We start from the raw sequence: 23136 nt of genomic DNA, 5'->3' as shown, positions 1-23136 counted from the left end.
GCAAGCTGGCCCGGCCCAGCCAGAGGGACTGTATGGATCCTCACTCAGCCACACACCGTCTTGGCCTTCCCTGGTTTGGACACAGTGTCCAGCTGTCTGGCCGGCCCTTAGTAGTCCCTAGATTTTCTAGGCCAAGACTCCTGTCCTCTCCTGGGATGAGGATGGAAGATTAGACTGTTCATTGGGCCATACATCCTACTGACTTTATACAGAACTGACTTAAGTTATTGGTTTTCGTAATAAAAGGTTTTACACCCATGAAACCTGACACTGTAGTTTGTGCACGTGGAAGGGACCTTCTCACCTCAGCCCTCAGCCCCCAGCCCCTATCAGAGGGAGCCCAAGAGGAAGGGACCATGAGGGATGCAGGAGCCAGGCCTCAAGGGACCAGGATATTAATTTTCAGAGTGGATGACTTCATTTCTGGGGATGATATTTATTTTGCATGGGTCTGAATCCAGAGGATAGGATCAGTTCAGGACCCCATCACCTTGCCTTTATCTTTGGGGGGAAGGGGTTTCTCTTTATCCATAAACCCCTCACTCACCCCTCCCTCAGCTTCTGCCTATAAGGCTCCCTCTCACCTCAGTAAGAGTGAGATCATAGCCAATAAAGAAAACAAAGCAGCCCATTCCCCAACTGAAATAGACAAGGTCATTGGAATTCCTGCAGTTTGGCATCATTCACTTCCCCCATGACAGAGGCCAACAGAAGATGGTGGTTCATTGTTCTCCCAATGGGAGGGGTCAAGGACACCCAAGGCTGGCCTGGCAGCTGCTCAAAGGTCAAGGAAAGCAGAGGTGTTGCCACAGTAGCTGTTAAAGTCTGAAACACTTCCACGACAGTTGGTTCACAGCCACTGCCCAAGCTCCCTGGGCTTCCCTGCACTTCCCCTGTATACCAGTCCTTCTCCTGGAATCCATTCTCATTGTCCAGCAACTAGAGAGGCAATGGTTGGCACAGCCATGGCCTCCAGGACTGCTCCTTTCAGGGCACAGCTTGTGTCTGTTCCGACTGTTCAATCTCTGTTCCTCACTGTTTGTTAAATATTTTGAATAGCACCCAGGACAGGGTGACTGACCTACAGGGTGAACAGGAGGGAATGATAACAACACACATGCCTATAAGGCCCCCTTTCAGCCTCCTCCTTTTTCTGGCAATAAGGCCTGTCTTGAACAAGTCCCAGCCCCTTCACCAACACAGTTCAAATTCTTCTCGTGGGGGGCCAAGTTAAATATTGTTCAATGAGAGGTCATTCACTCAGGGACAACAGTCTAGGAGTCGAGTCATCGCTCAGGCCTCTCCCTAAGGCCCCCAGGATATGGACCACAGCTGAATTGGCCCTGTACCCATTATGGGCACCCAGGGGTAGCAGCAAGGCACCCCTATCCCTTTCCCTAACACCCACCCACCACACAGAAATCCAGAATGAGACAGAAACACACAGTTCAGACCCTACAACAAAGACACACCAACTCAGACCTACAGCCCTCTCACACATATACTAAGACGTACAATTCAGATACACCTACAAAGACCTATAAAATAGACCCCTCATCCACCCACACTGCATGGAAATACAGATACACTTACTCAGGGATATACAACAGACCCAACCAAACACTTTCACAATGCAAAGACATGCACCCAACCCAGGCAATCACACATATTCCCCCATAGGAGCCAATTCGAGAAGATTTAGGGATTTCCGGTCATTCTATCTTCTATGTCGCTTCTCTGACTGATCCCATGTGTTTACTGTTGCACCTCTTTGACCCCTCAGGCTGAGTCTTCCTGCCTCTTACCCTTCCCCTCTTCCGATCCTGAACAGCCAGTAATTAGAAGGCACTCCTCTCCACTACCCACCCCGGCCTTTTCCCCTCAACTTATGCTTCCATCATCCAAATAGCTTCCCTTATTAACCCTACCTTGCTCCTTTTCAAATTTCTTTCCTACTCCTCCATGTGGTTTGGGAGCTACACTTCTGTTTCTTATCTGTATCTCTTGAGTCACTACCAATGCCCTACCCAAGCCATCTGCAAGAAACACAAAGACAAATATAGCAAAACTAAAGAGGGAACTGTAGTACAATGTAATAAGGAATATAATGCTTTCTCCATGAAACTGCAGGCTTTCCAAAGGTGGGGGACTGTTTCTCTATTATCAGCATCTTAGGAGTGGAACCTGTGTCTCATCGACCAAGGAGGGTAGAGAAGGAAACAGGTTCAGACAGGGTTTAAAACTTATTGAAGGTCTGGGTAGATCATTGTGCTGGGCTTTGAACACAGCCTGTGGGACTCTGGAGACCAGGCTCAGGCTGGAGTGAGTCATGGCCAGGATCAGGCTGGCTGGAGCCAGCTCAGCCACTGTTCAGTGACCATGATCTGTCAGCCATGATCTCTGTCCTCAGGCTCAGCCAGGAATGACTCACTAGGAAGCATGATCAGCCTCAGGTACTATTATCATCGTTATCACTACCTTCATTAGCCAAATCATTGACTGCTTATTAAGCAGTCAGCCACTGTCATGAGCTGCGTCCTTCACGGACACACCCTGGCCTTGGGACAGTCACATATCCTAGAAGGATGATGCCTGCAAAAAGCCAACACCCACTTACTATCTATCCATTCATTTCATCATTCAACACCTCTCTCTCTCTTTTTTTTAATATATCTTTGTCGATTTCAGAGAGAGGAAGGGAGACGGAGAAAGAGAAACATCAATGATGAGTCATTGATTGGCTGCCTCCTGCATGCCCCCTACTGGGGATCAAGCCTACAACCCGGGCATGTGCCCTGACTGGGAACTGAACCTCGATCTCCTGGATCATAGGTTGATGCTCAACCACTGAGCCACGCCTGGCCGGGCTCAATATCTCTCTTGACATCCACTTGTATCAGAACCTGTGCTAGATGCCAAGTCACACAGAATAAATAAGATACAGTCCCTGATTTCTCTGAACATTCTGTCTATGGCAAAAAGAGACACATAAGTAGTAACTGTCACACAGAAAGATCTGAAGTGTAATAGAGGGAATATAACCAGCAGCAGGAGCTCAGAAGAGGAAGTGATTAAATCTGCCTAGAGGTGGGAAAAATGCTTCAGCCAAATGGGGACTGCTTTGAGCTAAAGAGAATGAATAGGGGTTTGCTAGGCAAACCAAGGGAAGGAACATTCCAGACAGAAGGGATGACAGGTGCAAAGGCACAGACCTGTCAGAGAGCAAGGGTGCTTAGCTAAATGCAAGTGGTCTAGGGCAGCTGACAGTAAGAGATGGTAGAGAGCATGTCACAGAACAAGGCATCAGAGCAAGGCAACCCCCGTTAAACTGGTGGAGGTGACAAAGCTAAGCTCCCAGGAGAATCAAGATTAACAAAGGGGACCATTCTTGGCAGGTCATTCTTTTTTTTTCTTTTTTTAAATATATCTTTATTGATTTCAGAGAGAGGAAGGCGGGGGAGAGAGAGAGAAACATCAGTGATGAGAGAGAATCACTGATCAGCTGCCTCCTGCAGAGCCCACAACCCGGACATGTGCCCTGACCGGGAACAGAACCATGATCTCCTGGATCCTAGGTCAATGCTCAGCTGCTGAGCCACACCCGGCCAGTCTAGGGCCTACACTCTTAAACACAATGCTATCTTATGTCTTTAAAGGTCAGGGATGATCAACTGGAAAATAAATACCAGCACCTAGACTCCTTCCCCTCCTCACCCTACTATAAGGCAAAATGAGTGTGAAAATGTCGTCTTTGTTATCTTTGGGTTTAAGTTTTGATGAGAAATCTGGCCTGTGTGTTCTCCCATGGAAGTGACCCCAAATTTTCTGGAGAGAGTCCCCAGCCAACATCTAGTGGCACATCCCCATGTTAGTGCCAGGAATATTCATTCCATTAATGACAATTTACTGAGAGTCTACCACACATCTACCATCATTTAAGGTCCTGGTAATTTAGTCACACAAATGGCAATTGTGTATAATCATAAATGCATAACTTCTCTGGTCATCTAACAGTTTTTCCAAATCACACCATCTTTATTTTGGTCCACAATGTTTTCTGTAAAGCATTTGTTTTTCAATTTTCAAAAATATAATTTTAACTAAACTTTTTTTGTATAATATACAGAAAGGTACACAAATCATACATGTATAGCTTGATGCATTATCACAAAATGAATACATCCCTGCAGCCACCACTCAGTTCAAGAAATAGAAGAGCATTAACAACATCCCAGAAACCCTCCCCATCACCACCCTCCCTCTCTCCCTGCAAAGGGAATCACTACCCTTGATTTCCTGAGATTGCTTGCCTTAAACTTTATATAAATGGAATCATATAGCATGCACTCTTTTATGTTTGTCTTCCTTCACTAAATATTACGTCTGAGATTCATTCTGCTGTGTAGCAGTAATCCATTCATGTTCACTGTACAGTATCCCATTATATTTCAATTCATTTATCCATATACTGCTCATGAACATTTGGTTCATCACATAATATTGGTAGGATTATTCTTGTATACATGTCTTTTGGTGCACAGGTGTTTGCAGATCTGTTGCTATATAAAAAGAACTGGAATTCTAAGTCATAGCAAGTGGCTCAACTTGAGTAGATCTTGCCAGTTTTCCAAAATGGTTGTACTAACTAACCTACATTTCCAGAAGCAAGTTTTAGAATCCAGATATAACATTGTCCCTATTCACAATTACCCAGATGCTCATCAGAACTATTTTTATTTTTTTATTTCTCAAATAGGTATAAACTTGTGATCATCACAAAGTAACCAACTGCTTTATGTTTTTGAAATATGAGTTATTTTCCCTTTGAAGATATTTTTATTAACATTGAATAAAACAAAATAATATTTATAAAATATATGTAAAGAATAACAGTACGAAGAACCTTCATCATTGTTCCATAGGTCATTATTACCATCAACTTTGGAGTCCCCAAAGATAATGAGTACTGTGAATTTTAGATTAATCACTTCTTTACTTTTCTTTATGGTTTTAAAGCTTATTTATGTATCCCTAAAAAACATTTTTTAGTTTGTATTTTTGAACTTTATATAAATAGGATAATTGTGTTTTCTGACTTGCTTATTTTTACTTATTATATGCCTGAGATTATTAGTACTAAATGCCAATTTTCTTGCTCTTGTAAACAATGCAGCTATGAATATTCATGTATACTGTCAAATAAAAACAAATCTGGACTTAGTAAGGAGAGACTTTATTTGAGGTGATCATTGCAAGGGAGAAAGGAGCTATTACAATAGGAAGAGGGAAGCTTTTGCAGTGGGAGAACACTTTGATCGTAAGATCTACAAGTTTCAAGGGTTAGGCAAAGGAGTTATTCTTTCATAGGGAGGAGTAAACAAGGTTAGAAAGAACTGAGTGTGAGGATATGGAATGACCAGGAGTGGCATGATGGGAAAGTAGGTCAGAGAATGCCAGCCTGAAGCCAGCCTATTCTCTGGAGGGGCTGTTAAGGGGGGACTGTGTGCTGGCTCAAGCTGAGGGAGGTGTAGGGGGCACAAAGTTCAGGGACCTGGGGGAAGGACACAAGCTCAACCAAAGTTTAGGTAGCAAGCCTTCTGTTGTTAACGCCTCATCTAACCATTTATGAGGCGAGAATTGGAATTTGGATTCTGTGTATTGTCATAGGTAAACAAGGGGGCGCCCATAAGTTTTATCTGTCAGAGAAGGGAGTTTCTTTATATATATATTGATTTCAGAGAGAGGAAGGGAGAGGGAGAGAGATAGACACATCAAAGAAGAGAGTCATTGATCGGCTGTCTCCTGCACGCCCCCCCACTGGGGATGGAGTCAGCAACCCAGGCATATGCCCTGACCAGGAATCCAACCTCTATCTCCTGGATCACAGGTCCATGCTCAACCGCTGAGCCACGCAGGCCAGACAGAAGAGTGTTTCTTTGCAGTAAACTATGTTCCAGAACACAGGAGGGTGGGAGGGGTTTCATAACCCTCCCGGTTTTCCAGGATCACAGGATTGGTAAAATGCAACATCAATACATCTCCTAATAAACATAATAATTTCTTTAAAGTATATACCTATAAGTGAAATTGCTGGGTCAAGAGATGTGTAGCTTCACTTTGGGCAATGCCAAGTTGTTTTCCAAAGTAGTTGTACCAGTTCACACTTTCACCAACAATGTATGGTATCTCCACTTGCTCCACATCGTCACAGACACTTAAAGATTTAAGTTTTTTGGCGAATCTGGTGTATGTGACGTGGATCTTATTGCCTTTCCTTGACTAATAATGAGATTGAACATGTTTAAGTACTAATTGTGTTTCTCTTCTGCGAAGTGACTTCGGCCCACTTTTCAACTGGATTATCTCTTCTTACTGATTTGTGTAAGTCCACCAATATGCTTTGGAAGAATAAATGGATGAACGACAGAAAACTCTGAAATAACTATGATTAGGTTTGAGAGATCCCCAACAACTAAAAATCTTGAAAATTGCGCCTCCCAAAAGCTTCTAATTTGATCCTCATAAGAGTTTATGAAAGAGTTCTGTAACCCCACTCAGGTGAGTTTTCCCATCACCGTCGGCTACTCACTGTAGAAAAAGGGCCGGAACTTCTCCGGGACCTCCCCACTTCCAGGTTCCACATCCACAGCCCAGACGGGCGAATCATGGATTACACGGCTTTGTGACACACAACCTCGACGTCACTCGCGGTGTTCTCGCGAGAATTGTACCCCGTGGGTCATGTGACAAGCCAAGATGGCGGTGCCCGGGGAGGCGGAAGAAGAAGCGGCAGTTTACTTAATAGTGAGTGGCATCCCCTCGGAGTTGCGCTCGGCCCAGCTACGGAGCTACTTCAGCCAGTTCCGGGAACAGAGCGGCTGTGGCTTCCTTTGTTTCCATTACCGGCATCGTCCCGAGCAGGCCCCTCCCCAGGCTACTCCGAACTCCGTCCTAACTCCGGTTGGCCAGAGTCTTGCCCAGACTTCAATCACCGATGGCCGCGCTCCCTCCACTCGGGACGCTACCCGCGCCCAGACCCGCACCTGCTGCTGCGTCATCTCCGTACGGGGGGCGGCTCAAGCCCAGAAGCTTCTTCGCATGTATTCTGGTCGTCGGTGGCTGGATTCTCAGGGGACTTGGTTGCCCAGTCGGTGTTTCATCCGCAGACTTCGGCTGCCTACTGAGGCATCAGGTACGGTTGGGAAAGATAATAGACTGGACCTGGAACTCAGGCTCGTTCCTTAACGGGTGATGAGGATACGTGAGGTCTCTGGTTACAATTCTTTAGGAGTTTAGGTCCTTTCTGGACCGAACTTCAGGCTCAATCTGCATGTTAGTTTACTAGGAAAAACAAAAACACGAAAGAGGCCTACGTGGATTATCTAACATTTTTCAATTTATGTTCCCTTCGAGACCCTTTTCTTTAAGGGGTTGATTTTGCATTGACACGGAAGGATAAAAAGGAAATCAGGTTTCTAATCTTCTTATTGTCTTTATCGTGCTCTCTTCCTTGCTCCCCACCCAGTCCTCTCTTGGCAAAATACAAGTGAAGAAGACGGTTTCTTTTCTCAGGACAGCTCCCATTTCATGGGAAATCACTTTAGTGGGGAACAGGAAACAGTTCAGAGCCCTTTAATTTTTTCATTTAACAAATCTAGCTTATATTGCTAGACCTAGTGTTACTCTAGCTGTTAGGCAGAGAACAATTGGACACATTCTTGTGCACAGAGTCCAGAGAGGAAGACAGATTTGTGAAAAGGTAATTGTCACAGAGATGCCATTCTAATTGTTACTATTTACTGAGCACTTCCTGTGTACTTGACACTGTTCTAAGCCTTTTTAAAAATATATATATCTTTATTGATTTCAGAAAGAGGGAGAGGGAGAGAGAGAGAAACATCAACGATAAGAGAGCCATTGATCAGCTGCCTCCTGCACGCCCCCCTACTGGGGATTGAACCGGCAACCCCCGGCATGTGTCCTGACCTGGAATCCAACTGTGATCTCCTGCATCATAGTCGATGCTCAACTGCTGAGCCACACTGGTCGGGCAGGCTTTCATTTTTTAAATTGATTGATCACAACAATCCTATAAGGTAGGATCTATTGTTATCCATTTATAGGTGAGGAAACTGAAGGATGCAGAAGTTATGTTGCTTGCTCGACATTACAGAGCTAGTAAGTGGCAGAGTCACAATTGGTTGGTGGCAATTGAGAATCAAAAGGTCAACAGGAACCAGATCTGGAAGAAACTTGTGTGCTCAACTGAAGTGATGAAAATGGCATGAAATTACTAGTTGGTTCTCGTCAGGAAATGGAGGAAGGGACAGCACTGGACTAAAGGATTTAAACCTTGACCGATTTCTGGCTCAAGTGTTGCTAGAGGCTTCTCTGTTTCATGAGCCATTCTTCTCTCTGCTTCCCAAGGTTTGGGCTCCTTTCCCTTCAAGACCCGGAAGGAACTGCAGAGTTGGAAGGCTGAGAGTGAAGCCTTCACTCTCGCTGACCTGAGGCAACTGCCAGAGCTGAACCCACCAGTGCTGATGCCCAATGGGAATGTGGGGACACCCCTGCAGGTCTTTTTGGAGTTGATCCGGGCCTGCCGCCTGCCCCCTCGGATCATCACCCAGCTGCAGCTCCAGTTTCCCAAAACAGGCTCCTCCCGGCGCTATGGCAATGTGCCATTCAAGTATGAGGATTCAGAGACTGTGGAGCAGGAAGAGCTTGTGTATACGGCTGAGGGTGAGGAAATACCCCAGGGAACCTGCCTGACAGACATACCAGCCAGCCCCTGTGGAGAGCCTGAGGAAGAAGGGGAAAAGGAAGAGGAAGAAGAGTCACACTCAGATGACGTGAGTACAGTGAGCCACCCTGTCCTTGCTGGCAGCTTAAAGGGGCCAAGACAGTAAGAATACCGTTCTTGCCCTGGTGGTTTGCTCAGTGGTTAGAGCATCGGCCCATGGAATAAAGGGTTCTGGGTTTGATTATGGCCAAGGGCACATACCTCAGTCACAGGCTTGATCCCCGGCCCCAGTTGGGGCACGATCGGGAGGCAACCAATCGATGTCCCTCCCTCCCTCCCTGCCTCTCTCCCTCTCTCTCTCTCTGAAAAGCAACTGAAAAAATATCACCACTCTTCAATTGTACATTATAAGAGTTCTGAGCCTGGAGCCCTCGTGAGGATTCCAAAAAATTAGAACTCCCTGGCATGAAATGTAATACTGCATTTGTATGTGCAAATATGCGTTTTTGCGGGGAGAGGGGCCAGAACTTTTATCAGAAGATGCTCAAAGGGGTCTTTTCATTCCCTCAGAAAGAATGTAAGGAGGGTCCTTTTCGTAGATGAAAACCTACTACTAAGAGAGAAGATCATCTAAGGAGCAGAGGCAGAGCTAGCATGTGAATCCAGTCGCTTTTGCAGCTTTTCTGGCCTCTGTGTGCTTGTATTATGTGGCTGAGAAGTCACCTCTATTTTCTGACCTGGAGTCTGTGGACACTAGCCTCCACTCTCATTTTATCAATGAAATACACATTTCTTCTACCTCTTTCTCCAAACTTGGTTATTCATCTATATTATCAGGAGAGGTGTGATTTGTTGGGAAACTTTTTTGCACACTGGGTAAGAAGTAATTTTCCATTGTGTCCAAAACTCCAAGCACAGAGTTGCTAACACATCCTAGTGTGGTACTATCCTGACTTTTCTTCAGCACCTGTTCTGCAGCAGTGATTCCTGAGGCCTCTTGAAGTTTAACCTGGACCAGGGCCTCCAAGATTTCAAACCATGAGTCATCCTATCATTCCACAAGCCCAGTCAAGCAGTTGTAAACACAGGGGCCAGCACAGGATTGTAAAGATAGTCTAAGACCATTTCCTGCCCTCAAAGAGCCTTAAATCTCCCTGAAAGCCAACATCTGGAAAGGCTGTGTGGTGTGGAGAGCTGGGTTTGAATGCTGGCTCTGCCACTCTCTTGGTGTATTACCTTGAGCAAATCACTTTACTTCTCTCAACCCAAGTTTCCTCATCTGTAGAATGGGGATAATGGTACTTACCTCACAGGATTGTTGGGGTGATTAAAGGAGCTAAGTTATGTGAAGGGTCTGACATACACAGTAGACAATAGGTATTAGTTCTTGTCCCTTCTTTCTTTGTGATATCAGGTAGAAAGCCCTAAACAGTGTGTGCCAATTAAAACTTGAGAAGTTCAGAGACCAGTGAGAGTGCTGTGGGGCTCAGTGTGGGCGGCTCCACGAAGGCTGTAGAACTTGAGGGATGAGCAGGATTTAACCAAGTGAAGAGAAGGTGGTGAGAGAGAAGAGTATATATTTCAGGCAGGGGGAACAGTATGACCAAAAACACAGAAATAAGAGTGAATCAGTTTTGTCAGGCGAAAGAGCTATGTTGAGAAGCGGGATGGAGAGATGTGTTGGTCAAGGCCTCAAGGGCCTAATATGTGTTGCATCTTGAAAAATTTTGGAGGAATGATGCTGAGGGCCCATCTCATGGGCCTCCTGTGCCCTGAGTTGCCTTCCTTGTGGGCATAAGGTCAGGAAGCTAAACAGGCAAGTCACCTCTCCCCTTTTTCCAGGATGATGACCGGGGTGAGGAGTGGGAGCGGCATGAAGCACTGCATGAGGATGTTACCAGGCAGGAGCGTACCGCTGAGCGGCTCTTTGAGGAGGAGATCGAGCTTAAGTGGGAGAAGGGCGGCTCTGGCCTGGTGTTCTACACTGATGCCCAGTTCTGGCAGGAAGAAGAAGGAGGTAATGCTGGCACCACACAAGGGTGGGAGTGTTCCCTGCTGCATTTGCTCTGGACTTTATGTTCCACAGGGTGGAATCCCTGGCATTGGGCCCAAATAAAGACTTAGGAAAGTGGCTTACCTTGACTGTGTATGAGAGACCAGTCATCATTTTTAAGGGTGGGGGAATCAGTGTAGTAGAGAGAAAATGCTCTCCCTCAAATTCTGAATGACCATCCCAGAGGAGAGATTTAAAACTACTATCAAAAGCCCCAAGTTCACCATGGCTGGCATGGCTCAGTGGTTAGAGCACCAGTCTGCAGACCAAAGGGTTGTGGGTTTGATTTTTGGTCAAGGGCACATACCTGGGTTGTAGGCTCGATTCCCAGCCCCAGCCAGGGTGTGTGTGGGAGGCAACCAGTCGATATATGTCTCACATCAATGTTTCTCTCCCCCCACACACACTCACTCTGAAAAGCAGTGGAAAAATATCCTTGGGTATTTTTTTTAATTCTGAGGGTTAAAAAAAAAAGCTCCAAGTTCTAGAACATATGTCTAAGTCTAGATTTAACTCTCAACAGAACTGAGAGTCCTTAGCTCACTCTGCTTGATGCTTTTATACTTGCAGACTTTGATGAACAGACAGCTGATGACTGGGATGTGGACATGAGTGTGTACTACGACAAAGGTACTGGTACTGGGCCAGGGGCTGTGGTACTGGGATGTGGAACTAGTGCCCTGGTCTTGCAGTGACACTTTACCAACCTGCTTAGTAGAGGCTGAGACAGGACACCAGTTCCCTTGGGATAGCTCATTGAGAAGGTTCCTCTCTTAAGACATCTCTATTTGAGTGCATTAAGTGCTGATTGTAGGCAGAGCTTTTTTCCTTTCTTTGTGGAGCAAGGACACGTAGGGACAGCCCTCAGGGAGCTCTGCTTCTGGTGGGCAGACCCTGGTAGAGTTGGGGTCAGGAGCTCATGCTGTGGTTAAGAATTTAGATTTTGGAGTTAAAAATGACCTAGATGGGGAGAGGAGAAGACCTGGGTTCTAATTCTGCGTCTCTCTGTTGGTTCTGTGACTTTTCTGCACCATGATTTTCTCATGGTTCCTACTCTTGGTAAGCTGCCAGTCTAATGAGAGAGAATAATAAGGTAATAAAACACCATAAAGATGAATATGTAAATCTTGTAGGGAGGGCCTAAATACCTGATATCTCCGCCCCGCTGAGAGAGAACCTTCTGCAAACTGGGCTCTGCTTCCTCAGGTGGTGGAGACAAGGATGCCCGAGACTCTGTCCAGATGCGTCTGGAACAAAGACTCCGTGATGGCCAGGAGGATGGCTCCGTGATCGAACGCCAGGTGGGCACCTTTGAGCGCCACACCAAGGTGAATACTATGTCCAATTCATTGACCTCTTTTTTCCCCCCTCCCCTGTCCATAAGAGCCCCATTTCTTGAGTCTTTTTCTTTCCCTCTGCAGGGCATTGGGCGGAAGGTGATGGAGCGGCAGGGCTGGGCTGAGGGCCAGGGCTTGGGCAGCCGGTGCTCTGGGGTGGCTGAGGCCCTGGATAATGATGGGCAGCACCCCAGATGCAAGCGTGGATTGGGGTGAGTATGGCTGAGGGACTTCCCTGGGGGCCCAAGCTAGTCTTTCACCTATACCCTGGTTCCTCCTTCCCTCTGGTTTTGGGGTGGGTGCTGGAGACTCCTAGGGGATGAACTTCAAAGTAGGGTTAGAAGGAAAAAATAGGTCTGGATCTCCTGGGGGGGGGGATCATCCCCTGTAGTCTGAGGAGTTTGGTTGGACTTGATTGCCATTAGGGAGTGACAGTTGTTCTAAACTTTCTATACTATTTATTTTTAAAAATATGTTTATTGATTTGAGAGAGAGAGGAAGAGATAGAAACATCGATGAGAGAGAGACAGACATTGATCGGCTGCCTCCTGCATACCCCACACTGGGGATTGAGCCTACAATCCAGACATGTGCTCTGACTGGGAATCGAACCGGGGACCTCTTGATTCATGGGTCAGTGCTCAACCACTGAACCACACCAGCTGGTCAAAACTTTGTGTGCTATTTAAAATGGAAACATTGAGGCCCCTGGTTGCTGGCACTGTCGATGAATGAATAAGGTAGCTGGAGAGCAAAGATCCAGATTTAAAGGCTCTGTCTTTTGGGCAAACCAGATAATGCAGTAGCTACTTCCCTGTCCTTTCTCAACCTCTTTAACTGAGGTTTGAGAGAGAGCAGCCCTCTCACTCAGAGCCTTTTTTAATCCAGGTACCACGGAGAGAAGCTACAGCCATTTGGGCAACTGAAGAGGCCCCGAGGAACTGGTTTGGGGCTCATCTCCACCATCTACGATGAGCCCCTACCCCAGGACCAAGGGGAGTTGCTGCTCCGCCGCCAGCCACCCACCAGCATGAAGTTTCGGACAGACATGAGCTTTGTGAGGGGTTCCAGCTCTGCATTGGACAGCTTCTCAGAGCCTGAGTGACAGGTTCAAGGACTGACTTACTTAGGACCACTCATAATTGCACAGTGGCAGCCCTCTGGCCACAGAAGCAGGAAGAAGTCTCCCACCAAAGCAGCAAAAAGTCTGGGAGCAGCAATCTGTGAGGCTCCATCAGCGTGTTTTGTTCTGAACTTGCCTTCTGGCTCTCTACCTCAGGGGCATTTTTACAAAAAGCCCCCTATCCTCCCCTTTGATCCTAGGGTTTAATGACCTCTCTTCGTTGGTCTCCTAATCCTGGTTCCTGTTTGGGCTCGTCCCTGTTGCCTCCCCCAGTACCCTGAAAAACTGCATTGACCTTCCTTAGGTGGGGTCACCTTGAAGGCCAGAAAGATTGGGGAAAGGTACCTGGAGAAGAGGATTTGTGGTGCTCGGAAGAGAGCCTTGGGGAGGGCCTTCCACTGCCTTTACCCGTCTGGCTGGAACTAGACGGTGGAGAATCGCGGGAGGTGGCCCGGATCTGCGACCGAATGTTAGAATAAAGAAGTTTACGAACCGGATTTCTCTCTTATCTTCTAATTTGGGCTTAGAGGAAGGTTGAGTAAATCCCGAAAAAGGTTCGTTGCCCACACGTTACGCCCCACACCCTGACCCTCCGCTGCGAGTGAACTGTTGGACGCCGCCACGATCCTCCGCGCTAAGCTGGGTCGGCACTGTGAGGGCGGGACTTCCTTTTCGTTACCTCGTCGTTTCCGACGTCTCCCGGAAGTCGGTGCTGGTCCGACAATATCGGCGGTTCACTCCCTGCTTTGGTCGGCTCCCTGCTGCTCCTCTTTAGGCAACTACTCGGCTTCGCCACTGCGCGCCACCCCCCACCCCCCAAAGTGCACGTCGGGAATCTCGTCCGCGGCGCTGTCACCCGCCTTGTTTCTCCGCCGAGCTTAACTGCCGCGCCCGGGGCCGAGTGCCACCCATGGCGGGGGCCGCTCCGACCACGGCCTTTGGACAGGCGGTGATCGGCCCGCCAGGCTCGGGAAAGACCACCTACTGCCTGGGCATGAGCGAGTTCCTGCGCGCGATGGGCCGGCGCGTGGCGGTAGTGAACCTGGACCCAGCCAACGAGGGGCTGCCGTACGAGTGCGCCGTGGACGTGAGCGAGCTGGTGGGTTTGGGCGACGTGATGGACGCGCTGCGGCTGGGGCCCAACGGCGGCCTGCTGTACTGCATGGAGTACCTGGAGGCCAATCTGGACTGGCTGCGCGCCAAGCTTGACCCCCTCCGCGGCCATTACTTCCTCTTCGACTGCCCAGGCCAAGTGGAGCTCTGCACTCACCATGGCGCCCTGCGCAGCATCTTCTCCCAGATGGCCCAGTGGGATCTCAGGGTGCGTCTTGGGTCGGGCAGGCCCATTTTGCGGATGAAAGAACTAAGACAAGGAGGGCATGCCACACCCCCATGTCACACAGCGAGGCAGGGGCGCAGTTGCTTTGGAGTAAAACTGGTATGATTTCGAATTCTGGCTCTGCTACTGACTCGCTGTGTGGACCTGGGTAAGTCAGTTTATCACTCAGAATCTGTTTTCTCATCTGTAAAATGGATGTGTTAGTACCCAATTTGGGATTATTGGAAGTATGGAAGGAGTTATGTGGAAAATAACATAGCGATTGTTGTTGTGAATTGGGGGCAAAAGTAAGTGAAAGAATGGAGTCAGATGCAGGCTCAGGGCAAGGCATCTTGTAAGAAAAATGCCCGTATCTCCTGGGAGAAGGAAGTGCATGTGGCCCTCAGAACAAAACAGAAGGAAAAGACCAATGGCGAAGGCTGGCACTCTGTCCTCAGGTTGGGGGATACATAGGCCCTGATGCTCCCTGCCTCCCCAGGCCACTCTCACCCTGTCTCTTCCTCCCCTCCCAGCTCACTGCTGTCCACCTGGTGGATTCTCACTACTGCACAGACCCCGCCAAGTTCATTTCAGTACTGTGTACCTCCCTGGCCACCATGCTGCATGTAGAGCTACCCCATGTCAACCTCCTCTCCAAAATGGACCTCATTGAGCATTATGGAAAGCTAGGTAAGTGCTCCTGTTTTGAGCTGGAGTGAAGCAGAGATCTCAGCTGAAGGAAACTGCCTCCAGGGGCTATGCATGGCTTGGTGATCATAGCCACAGTCAGGTCCTGACCCCTGCCCAGTTATTTTGTGCCATATAGTGTTCTGTGTTTTGGAGACAAAGAAACTATAGATGGTAATATGTATTATGAAGGAATTAAAACTAAATGATGGGACAGTCAGTGGTGGGGAATGAGCAGTGCCATCTGAGCTGAAACCTTAATGGTGAGGAGCCAGCCAAGGGAGAACCATTCTAGGCAGAGGGACCAATAGAGGTAAAGGCCTTCTCAGGCAGAGCTTTTTGTGTTCAAGGAAGGTGGGGGCAGCGTAGCTGATAGAGTGGTCAGGGGAAGGGTGGTAGGAAGTGAAGTCAGAGAGGTCATCAGGGGCCAGAACTTATACTGTTTAAACATAGAGAAGACATTGATGAATATTAGCAAGGGAATAGCATGATCTGAAAAGGTCATTTTGGCTGCTTTATAGAGAATGAATTAAAAGGGGCAAGAATGAAAACAATTCCTTTAGGAGACTTTTGCAGCAGCCCAAGCAGTGGTGGTGGGAATGAAGAAAATTAGATTCAAAACTTGCTCAGGAGCCTGGGTGATTTGGAGCGTCAGCGGTTGCGGCATTGGCCTGTGTTCTGAAGGGTCTCGGGTTCGATTCCTGGTTGAGGGTGGGTATTTCAGTTGCAGGCTCAATCCCTGGCCCCAGTTGAGGTGCATGCAGGAGGCAACTAGTTGATGTGTGTCTCTCACATCAGTGTTTCTTCTCTCTCTCTCTCCCTCCCTTTCACTCTCTCTCAAAAAAAAATCAATGGAAAAAAATATCCTTGGGTGAGGATTAACTCCCCACCCCACCCCCAAAAAAAAACTTGCTCAGGAAATAGGATTTGTTTGTGGATTGGACATGGAGACAGAGGAATTAAAGATGATGCTCAGGCCAGGCCAGTGCAGCTCAGTGGTTGAGCGTCGAACCATGAAGCAGGAGGTCATGGTTCGATTCCCAGTCAGAGCACATGGCTGGGTTTCGGGCTTGATGCCCAATAGGGAGCATATAGGAGGCAGCCAATCAGTGATTCTCCCTCATTGATGTTTCTATCTCCCTGTTCCTTCCTTTGTGAAATCAATAAAAATATTAACAAACAAACATGATGCTCAGGTTTCTGACCAAGGCAGTGTACAGATAAGGGTGCCATTTGTTAAGGTGGAGAAGACTGAGGGAAAAGCAAGCTGCTATGAGGCAGGGAGTTGCGTAAGGACCCTTTGTCCAGCATTTCTTTCCTGCAAAATTAGTGCTCTGCCAAGCTGGGGCATCAGTTTCCTAAATAGCATCTCTAGCCACAAAGAACAGCTGAAGTGACCAGCAATGAGCAGGAAGGGAGGTCATTGGAAGAGTGATATGTAGGAGGGTTGTCCAGGGAAGGCCAACTGGCTACCAGTCAGGACATGGAGTGATGTCAGCACCTGGGAAATGCCACCTCAGCACCCCCTGGTCAGTCAGAGTCCTGGTCCATTTCTCAGCAAGCCCAGAAGCTGCATTTTACCTATGTGCAAATTTGTAGTCCTCCTGAGCCCCTCTCCCCCTTCATAGCCTCCACCAAATGGCTACATGGTGGTCTTCAACTTTCTTAGCTCTGACTTTTTTCTAATCCGCACCTGAGGATATGTTTATTGGTTTATTGGCTAGCACTGATTCTTGATAGTCATCCTCACAAGAGGCTAATAAATCAAATGACACAGTTGAGTCCCAGAGACCTTACACAGCTAGTATGTTAGTGGAGATGAAATCTAAACCCAAGTGTACTTGGCCCCAGTTTCTTAATTCTCATTGAGAAACCTACCTGTCAAGCAACCCAAGAAGTTTGTTGGAATGCCCAGGACATTCTTCCTTGTAGGCACAGTGGTGTCAGTTTCTAATTAGCGCTGATTAGAACATGGAAGTCAGAGCACACGAGTGAGTTGATCGATCTCTGACAGCCTGCTCCCTCAGTTCACTTTGGGACATACCACTGAGTAGCACAACTGCTTGAGTGTTCCAGGCTGAAATGGACAGTGCAGGCCCACTTTCCTTCTCTTAGTGGGAAGTTTGTAGACATAGAACTGAGTCAGAGACCCCAAGTCATCAAGTCTGGTCTCCTCACTTTACATTAAGAAGGAACTGGCCCAGAAAGGGAAAGAGATTTACCCAGATGCCACCCTGTTAAAGTCCTTACAGTGTGTGCTGGGTCCTGGGGGTGCTACCTGACTCTGCACTTCATGAGGGAGGCACCAAGCACTGTATTTGGTACATGTTTACTACCATTGATCGAGCACTTTTTTGTACTAGGCACTGGGATTTATAGCATTTATTCCTCATAGCCGCCCCTTGAGGTGGGTACCTGTCCATATAGCTTGTAAATGACAGAACCAGCAGGTGAAACCAACTATTTTCTTTTCTTTTTTTAAATATATTTCTTTATTGATTTCAGAGAGAGGAAGGGAGAGGGAGAGAGAGAGATAGAAGCATCAATGATGAGAGTCATTGATCAGCTGCCTCCTGCACACCCCCTACCGGGGATCGAGCCCACAACCCGGGCACGTGCCCCGACCAGGAATCAAACCTCAGTGGCCTGGATCATAGGTCGATGCTCAACCCCTGAGCTATGGTGGCCGGACAACTATTTTCTTCTTAGTAACTTCATTTCAGTGCCATTGTTGAATGAATAAATGAGTGAGGGAATGAAGGCAGAGGAAGAAAAAAATATATATGGTCCCTGTTCTTGGGGTTTTAGCCTGATGCCAGCTGCTCCTAAACACTGGTTTCTCTCCTTAGCCTTCAACCTGGACTACTACACAGAGGTCCTGGACCTCTCCTACTTGCTTGACCACCTGGCTTCTGACCCTTTCTTCCGCCACTACCGTCAGCTCAATGAGAAACTGGTGCAGCTCATTGAAGACTACAGCCTGGTCTCCTTCATTCCTCTCAATATCCAGGTACCAGGGACTAAGAGGCCTCTTCCCTTGCCTATAGGCTCTAACAGTGCCTGGGACCTCACTCCAAGCCAAGGGTACAAGAGGCTTTGTCCTAGGTCCGACTATCATTCAGTCCCCTTGGTTTTGGTACCAGGGGCTCTGGTGGGCAGGATTCTAGTAAAGCGGATGGACCAACTTTGGCCCTGTCTAGTCTGTGTTGCTGGGTCCTCTCTACACATGTTCCCTGAAAGTCACCAGCAAGGGACTTGACCAAGGTCAGGCACAAGTCTCTTAGGCTCCTCAAGATGAGCAACTGCTTGTTGACTTTGCAAAGTCATACCCAACCCCCATGCCTCTCACCTTCACCCTGCAAAAATAACCTGGGAGACACCAGTGCATGTTTGGTTCCTTTCTGCAGTGGGTGGACTTGAGCAAACTTGTCTCTCCTTTTTAATGCCACACTCTTCTCTAAAATGTGGTGAAACCTATGATATTAATCATAACAACTACTACTTACTGCAGATTTTCTATGCTAGGCATTGTGGTAAGAACTGTGATACATTATTTTGAACTTTCCTATCATGTGATGTATGAATTGTTATTTTTATGGGGATGAGTGAATAGGTTACATGCATATTTATTGGGTGCCTACTGTTAGCTAAGCATTATGCCAGGCATTGGGAATTCCTCAATAAATGTGTCCCTGACCTCAAGGAGTGCATAGTTAAGGAAGGGAGGCAGATGAGTTAATAACTTATTAGTAGTTAGTAAGGTGGTAGGATCAGAGCTATAATAGGGATTAAATCCAGGGGACTGTGGTTGTACATAGAGTTGTTTATCTGTTCTAATTTAGGTGGGTTGGTGGTCAGGAAAAATGGGATGTAGCCAGGCCTCTGGGAACAAGTAGAACTACTCCAGGCCAAGGAAGCTACATATACAGAGGCTTCATGAGGCAAGATTGAGGGGGATGTTTGGGGACTGCAGCAGTTTGGTACAACCTCAATTCCACACACCTCTTTCACTCACAGAGCTGTTTCTCTTCTCCCTGCCCAGGACAAGGAGAGTATCCAGCGGGTCCTGCAGGCTGTGGATAAAGCCAATGGCTACTGCTTTGGGGTCCAAGAGCAGCGAAGCCTGGAGGCCATGATGTCTGCTGCAGTGGGAGCTGACTTCCATTTCTCCTCGTATCCTTGCTCTCTGGCCTCTCAGCCACAGCCAATGGGGGAGACATGGGACTTAGGAATAGTTACATCTACCCTTGCAGATGACTGATATCATGTTGACCAATTGGGCTCCCTGGTGCCTTTCATGTTCAAAGGCTGGTCCCTTAGAATGCTTCAGGGTTGGTTGTACCTGAAGATGGGAGAATATTGATCAGAACAAGTAACAAATACATAGGCCCAGGAATGAAAGGGCATTGGTCACTTGGAAGGGAGGTAAGGGGTTCAGTTTGCCTGGTGTCTTGAGTGTGAAGAGGGAAGGGGGATGCAGGGCTGCAGGGGAGGTAGGCAGAGCTGGCAATGGTGTGCTTAAGTGCCCTACAGGAGTGTGGACTTCAGCGCATGGGTGACTAGTAGGAACCAGCATAGTATTGTTGAGCAGGGGGTGACATGAACAAATGTACATTTTTGAAAAGCCCCTCCAAGTGTGGAAAATGTGTTTAAGGGATGTGATTTGGGGCAAGAGAGTTTTTACAGTCTTCAGAAAAGACGAGCTGAAACAGTAGTAGTAAGAATAGAAGTGTGTGGATTGGAAAAATATTAAGGTGACAGATGGTTATAAAATAGAGATGGAGCAGAATTTAGACTCCCAGCTTCTGGCTTAGACAGTGAGTGGTATGGGTGGTTGTGCTAGTCACTGAGGTAAGAAAAGAAAGAGGAGTCTTTGTCACGTGGATGGAAGGGATGGGAGCTGGCAGATGTGCTGTGTTTGAGGAGGCCCTGGGACAATCAGAGCTGGCTGGGAGACAGGGAGACCTTCAGAATTAGACCAGTGGGGGGTGGGACTGAGGTCCTGTATAGGTGTCTCTCAGGTCACAGAGGCCACATGTGAGGCAGGACAGGGAAAATCAAGCTTTCTATGCTGGTTTCAGAGACTTGGCATCTACACAGGATGCTGGAGACAAGGGGTGGAGGGGTGGCGCTCCAGAGTCCTTGGGTGGGGAGGAAAATAGGTCCAGCCAACACTTACTGATCTGTGTCAGGCCCTTTCACACGTGGGAAACAAAGCTCACAGGGAAATAGATGAGTTACAGATAATGGCAGAGTGTGCAGTACCTGAAGAAGGGACTAAGGAGCTGCCTCACACATGCAGTTAATATTGGCAAATTCAAATTCAACTATATGTGCTCAGCAAAAAAGGGAAGGGACACTGTCAATAGTGCTGTGATATTTTGCACACCGTACATTACTTTATGCAGTCATATTATTATAATAGGATTCTATTCATAAAACCATGTATACTGTATTTAATAAGTGATTTAAGGAATTTTAAGGGTATATATATTTTTTATTTTGGTTCTGGTTCCCTGAACTGTTATTTTGTTTTTTAATTTTTCAATCACAGTTTACTTTCAGTATTCTTTATTGGTTTCAGGTGTATAGCATAGTGGTTAGACAATCATATACTTTATAAAGGAATTTTAAGGGTATTTTTAACCATAAACATTTGTGCTGATTTTAGATCCTAGTCCCCCACCCAGTCTTTTTAAGATTCAACTTTGTGTATAAGGTAATGAGGGATTGGTATAAAGAAGGGAAAGTCAGCTCTGCTGAGGGGTGAGTGGGTAAAGAAAACTTCATGGTGGTAGTGGCATTTGCATTGCAATCATCTCAAAGTGAGGGTTAGCCAGGTTGGTTAAGAGGGAAAGGGAATTCAAGGCAAAGAGAACAGTGTAGAGAAAAGCGTAGGAGTTCAAGATTGAGACATGTCTTGCAAGTAGAATGGCATGACTTATGGGCAGGACAGGACTTCTGGCTAGGGAGCAGTGATAGGGCCAGAGACATGGGCAGGAGAACTCAGGATTTCATGTGCCCTGCTCAGGAATGTGGGCTTCAGATCAGAGATAAGACAGGTTTGAGATTATTCCAAGTCAAGCAAGATGGACCCCACTGATCCTGAGTGATCCTCAGGGCCAACTTGCACAGAAACAAGGCATTACTTCCTGAGGAACATGAAAGGAGGTGGGACACAGGTTCAGAGTCAGTTTGTGTAAGAGTGAGATGGATTTTGATGGATGGATCCGTGAGATGGTAAAGAAAGGTCTGTAACCTGAACATCATTTGGTGGGCTACATACTCCATTTGCAGGATGTCATTGAATCTTTATTCAATCCCCTTTTATAGATGAGGCTGTTGGGCTCTGAGAGTGACAAGCTCAAGGTCCCTTACTCAGCATGTGTTGGAAGGACAGTTCAAACCTCAGTCTCACTGGAGTCATCTAGTAGAGCAGCCATGGTGCCAGCGTAGCCATGGTCAACCACTATCTCCTAGTCAGACCCCAGACCCTGACCTCAGGCTAGTCAGCCTCATAAGGTTCCATCAGCAGAGTCATGGTCTTTGCCTTTGTGGATCTGATATGTGTCCTTACTGCTGTCCCAGAGAGGTAGAAAGCATCCTGTGGCCCAAGCAGACATTTTTCATTTCCTTTGAGCTCCCTTGACTTCTCTCCGTTGGCAGAGGACAAGTCACAAACAGTTAAGTACCTACTGTGTGCCAGTAGGCACTCTGTTCATTGTCTCATTTGATCCTCATAACAACTCTTGTTCTACAGATGAGAAAAAGGATGTAACAAAATCAGGATTTAAATCCCCATGGTCAGGCTCTGAGCATGTGTCGTAACACAGAACTGAAGGGTTAGCACTCTGGTCCTTTGATCCTCAGCAGTGTGAGGAAGAAGAGCATTTGAGTCTGGTTGCTTTGATAGGCTTCTCAGCCCCAATTGGTTCCCTGTTGCCTGAAGCTGTAATTATGAGGAATGGAGAAGGATGGAAGTACCCTGCTAGACATGGTTGGAAGGCAGGCATCAGTAGAGGTCAGATCCTGCCCAGACCACTTTCCCATCCTTGCCTCTGTTGTCATCCTTGACATACCCTCCCTCAGCACCCTGGGCATCCAGGAGAAGTACCTGGTACCCTCAGACCAGTCAGTGGAACAAGAAGCAATGAAACTATAACAGTCTGGGCTCTGGAGAACAGGACACGTAACCCAACACTGGGGAAAGCTGCAGCTCCCAGTGAGCGGTGGACAGCTTAGCAGCTGCAGATCCAAGAACAGTCCTCCCAACCAGAACTGGAAGGCTGATGAGGGACATCCAGCCCTGCAACAGACTTCTAACCAAAAGCTAGACATGGTGGAAACAAAGCACCCACCACGCACTCGGTGCTCATCGGCACTGGCCCCACTTGGACTAGGGTGGGATGTGCTACAATACAAGAGTTTATTTTCTCCTACATGTTGTGGCTTTCAAACTTTCTTCAACCATCCAGGGAGCTGGGGTAAAATGAGTGAATGTCACCTTCCTTCAGAAGAGTTCTATTCTTCATACAGGGCAGTATTTCCCAAAGCATAGGATCAAACTGGAGTATTAATATTCTCCAATGGTGTGCTTAGGTTAATCTTCAGCTTGAGCTTTCACAGGGGATACTTCCTAACTAGATTGTAATGTTTTATTTTCATTGTATTTATTTCAGTTTTATTCTATTTTTGATAAGTACTAGCTAGTTTCTATTTATAGTAGTGATTAAAAGTTTACCTTAAAAATTAAGTTAATTAAACAAAGTGCATTGTTTAAAGAGCAATATTAAGTATATAATATGACAGGGACATAGCGAAAATTAAGATGGTTTAAAGTTGGAATTAATGGTGTTTGTTTCTTTTGCTCTTCTT

The 23136-nt window shown here is 47.0% G+C and overlaps 2 protein-coding genes across 2 annotated transcripts; both read left to right on the top strand.

The window, feature by feature from the left end:
• Window positions 1–6756: 6756 nt before the first annotated feature.
• Window positions 6757–13753, top strand: GPATCH3 (G-patch domain containing 3). The gene is made up of 7 exons (XM_016216645.2): window positions 6757–7192; window positions 8428–8852; window positions 10586–10760; window positions 11367–11426; window positions 12003–12124; window positions 12218–12345; window positions 13022–13753. Exons 1-7 carry the CDS (start codon window positions 6757–6759, stop codon window positions 13236–13238), a joined length of 1563 nt encoding a protein of 520 aa, XP_016072131.1. The 3' UTR covers window positions 13239–13753.
• Window positions 13754–13851: 98 nt separating this feature from the next.
• GPN2 (GPN-loop GTPase 2) lies at window positions 13852–22700 on the top strand. Its single transcript, XM_016216658.2, has 5 exons — window positions 13852–14577; window positions 15108–15264; window positions 18111–18271; window positions 19304–19434; window positions 22351–22700. The coding sequence occupies exons 1-5, from the start codon at window positions 14167–14169 to the stop codon at window positions 22421–22423; spliced, it is 933 nt and encodes a 310-aa protein (XP_016072144.2). The 5' UTR covers window positions 13852–14166; the 3' UTR covers window positions 22424–22700.
• Window positions 22701–23136: the final 436 nt, after the last annotated feature.

This window comes from Miniopterus natalensis, chromosome 9 (genome assembly GCF_054644295.1).
Source record: "Miniopterus natalensis isolate mMinNat1 chromosome 9, mMinNat1.hap1, whole genome shotgun sequence".
Taxonomy (NCBI): domain Eukaryota; kingdom Metazoa; phylum Chordata; class Mammalia; order Chiroptera; family Miniopteridae; genus Miniopterus; species Miniopterus natalensis.
This window is presented reverse-complemented; position numbering and strand designations above follow the sequence as displayed.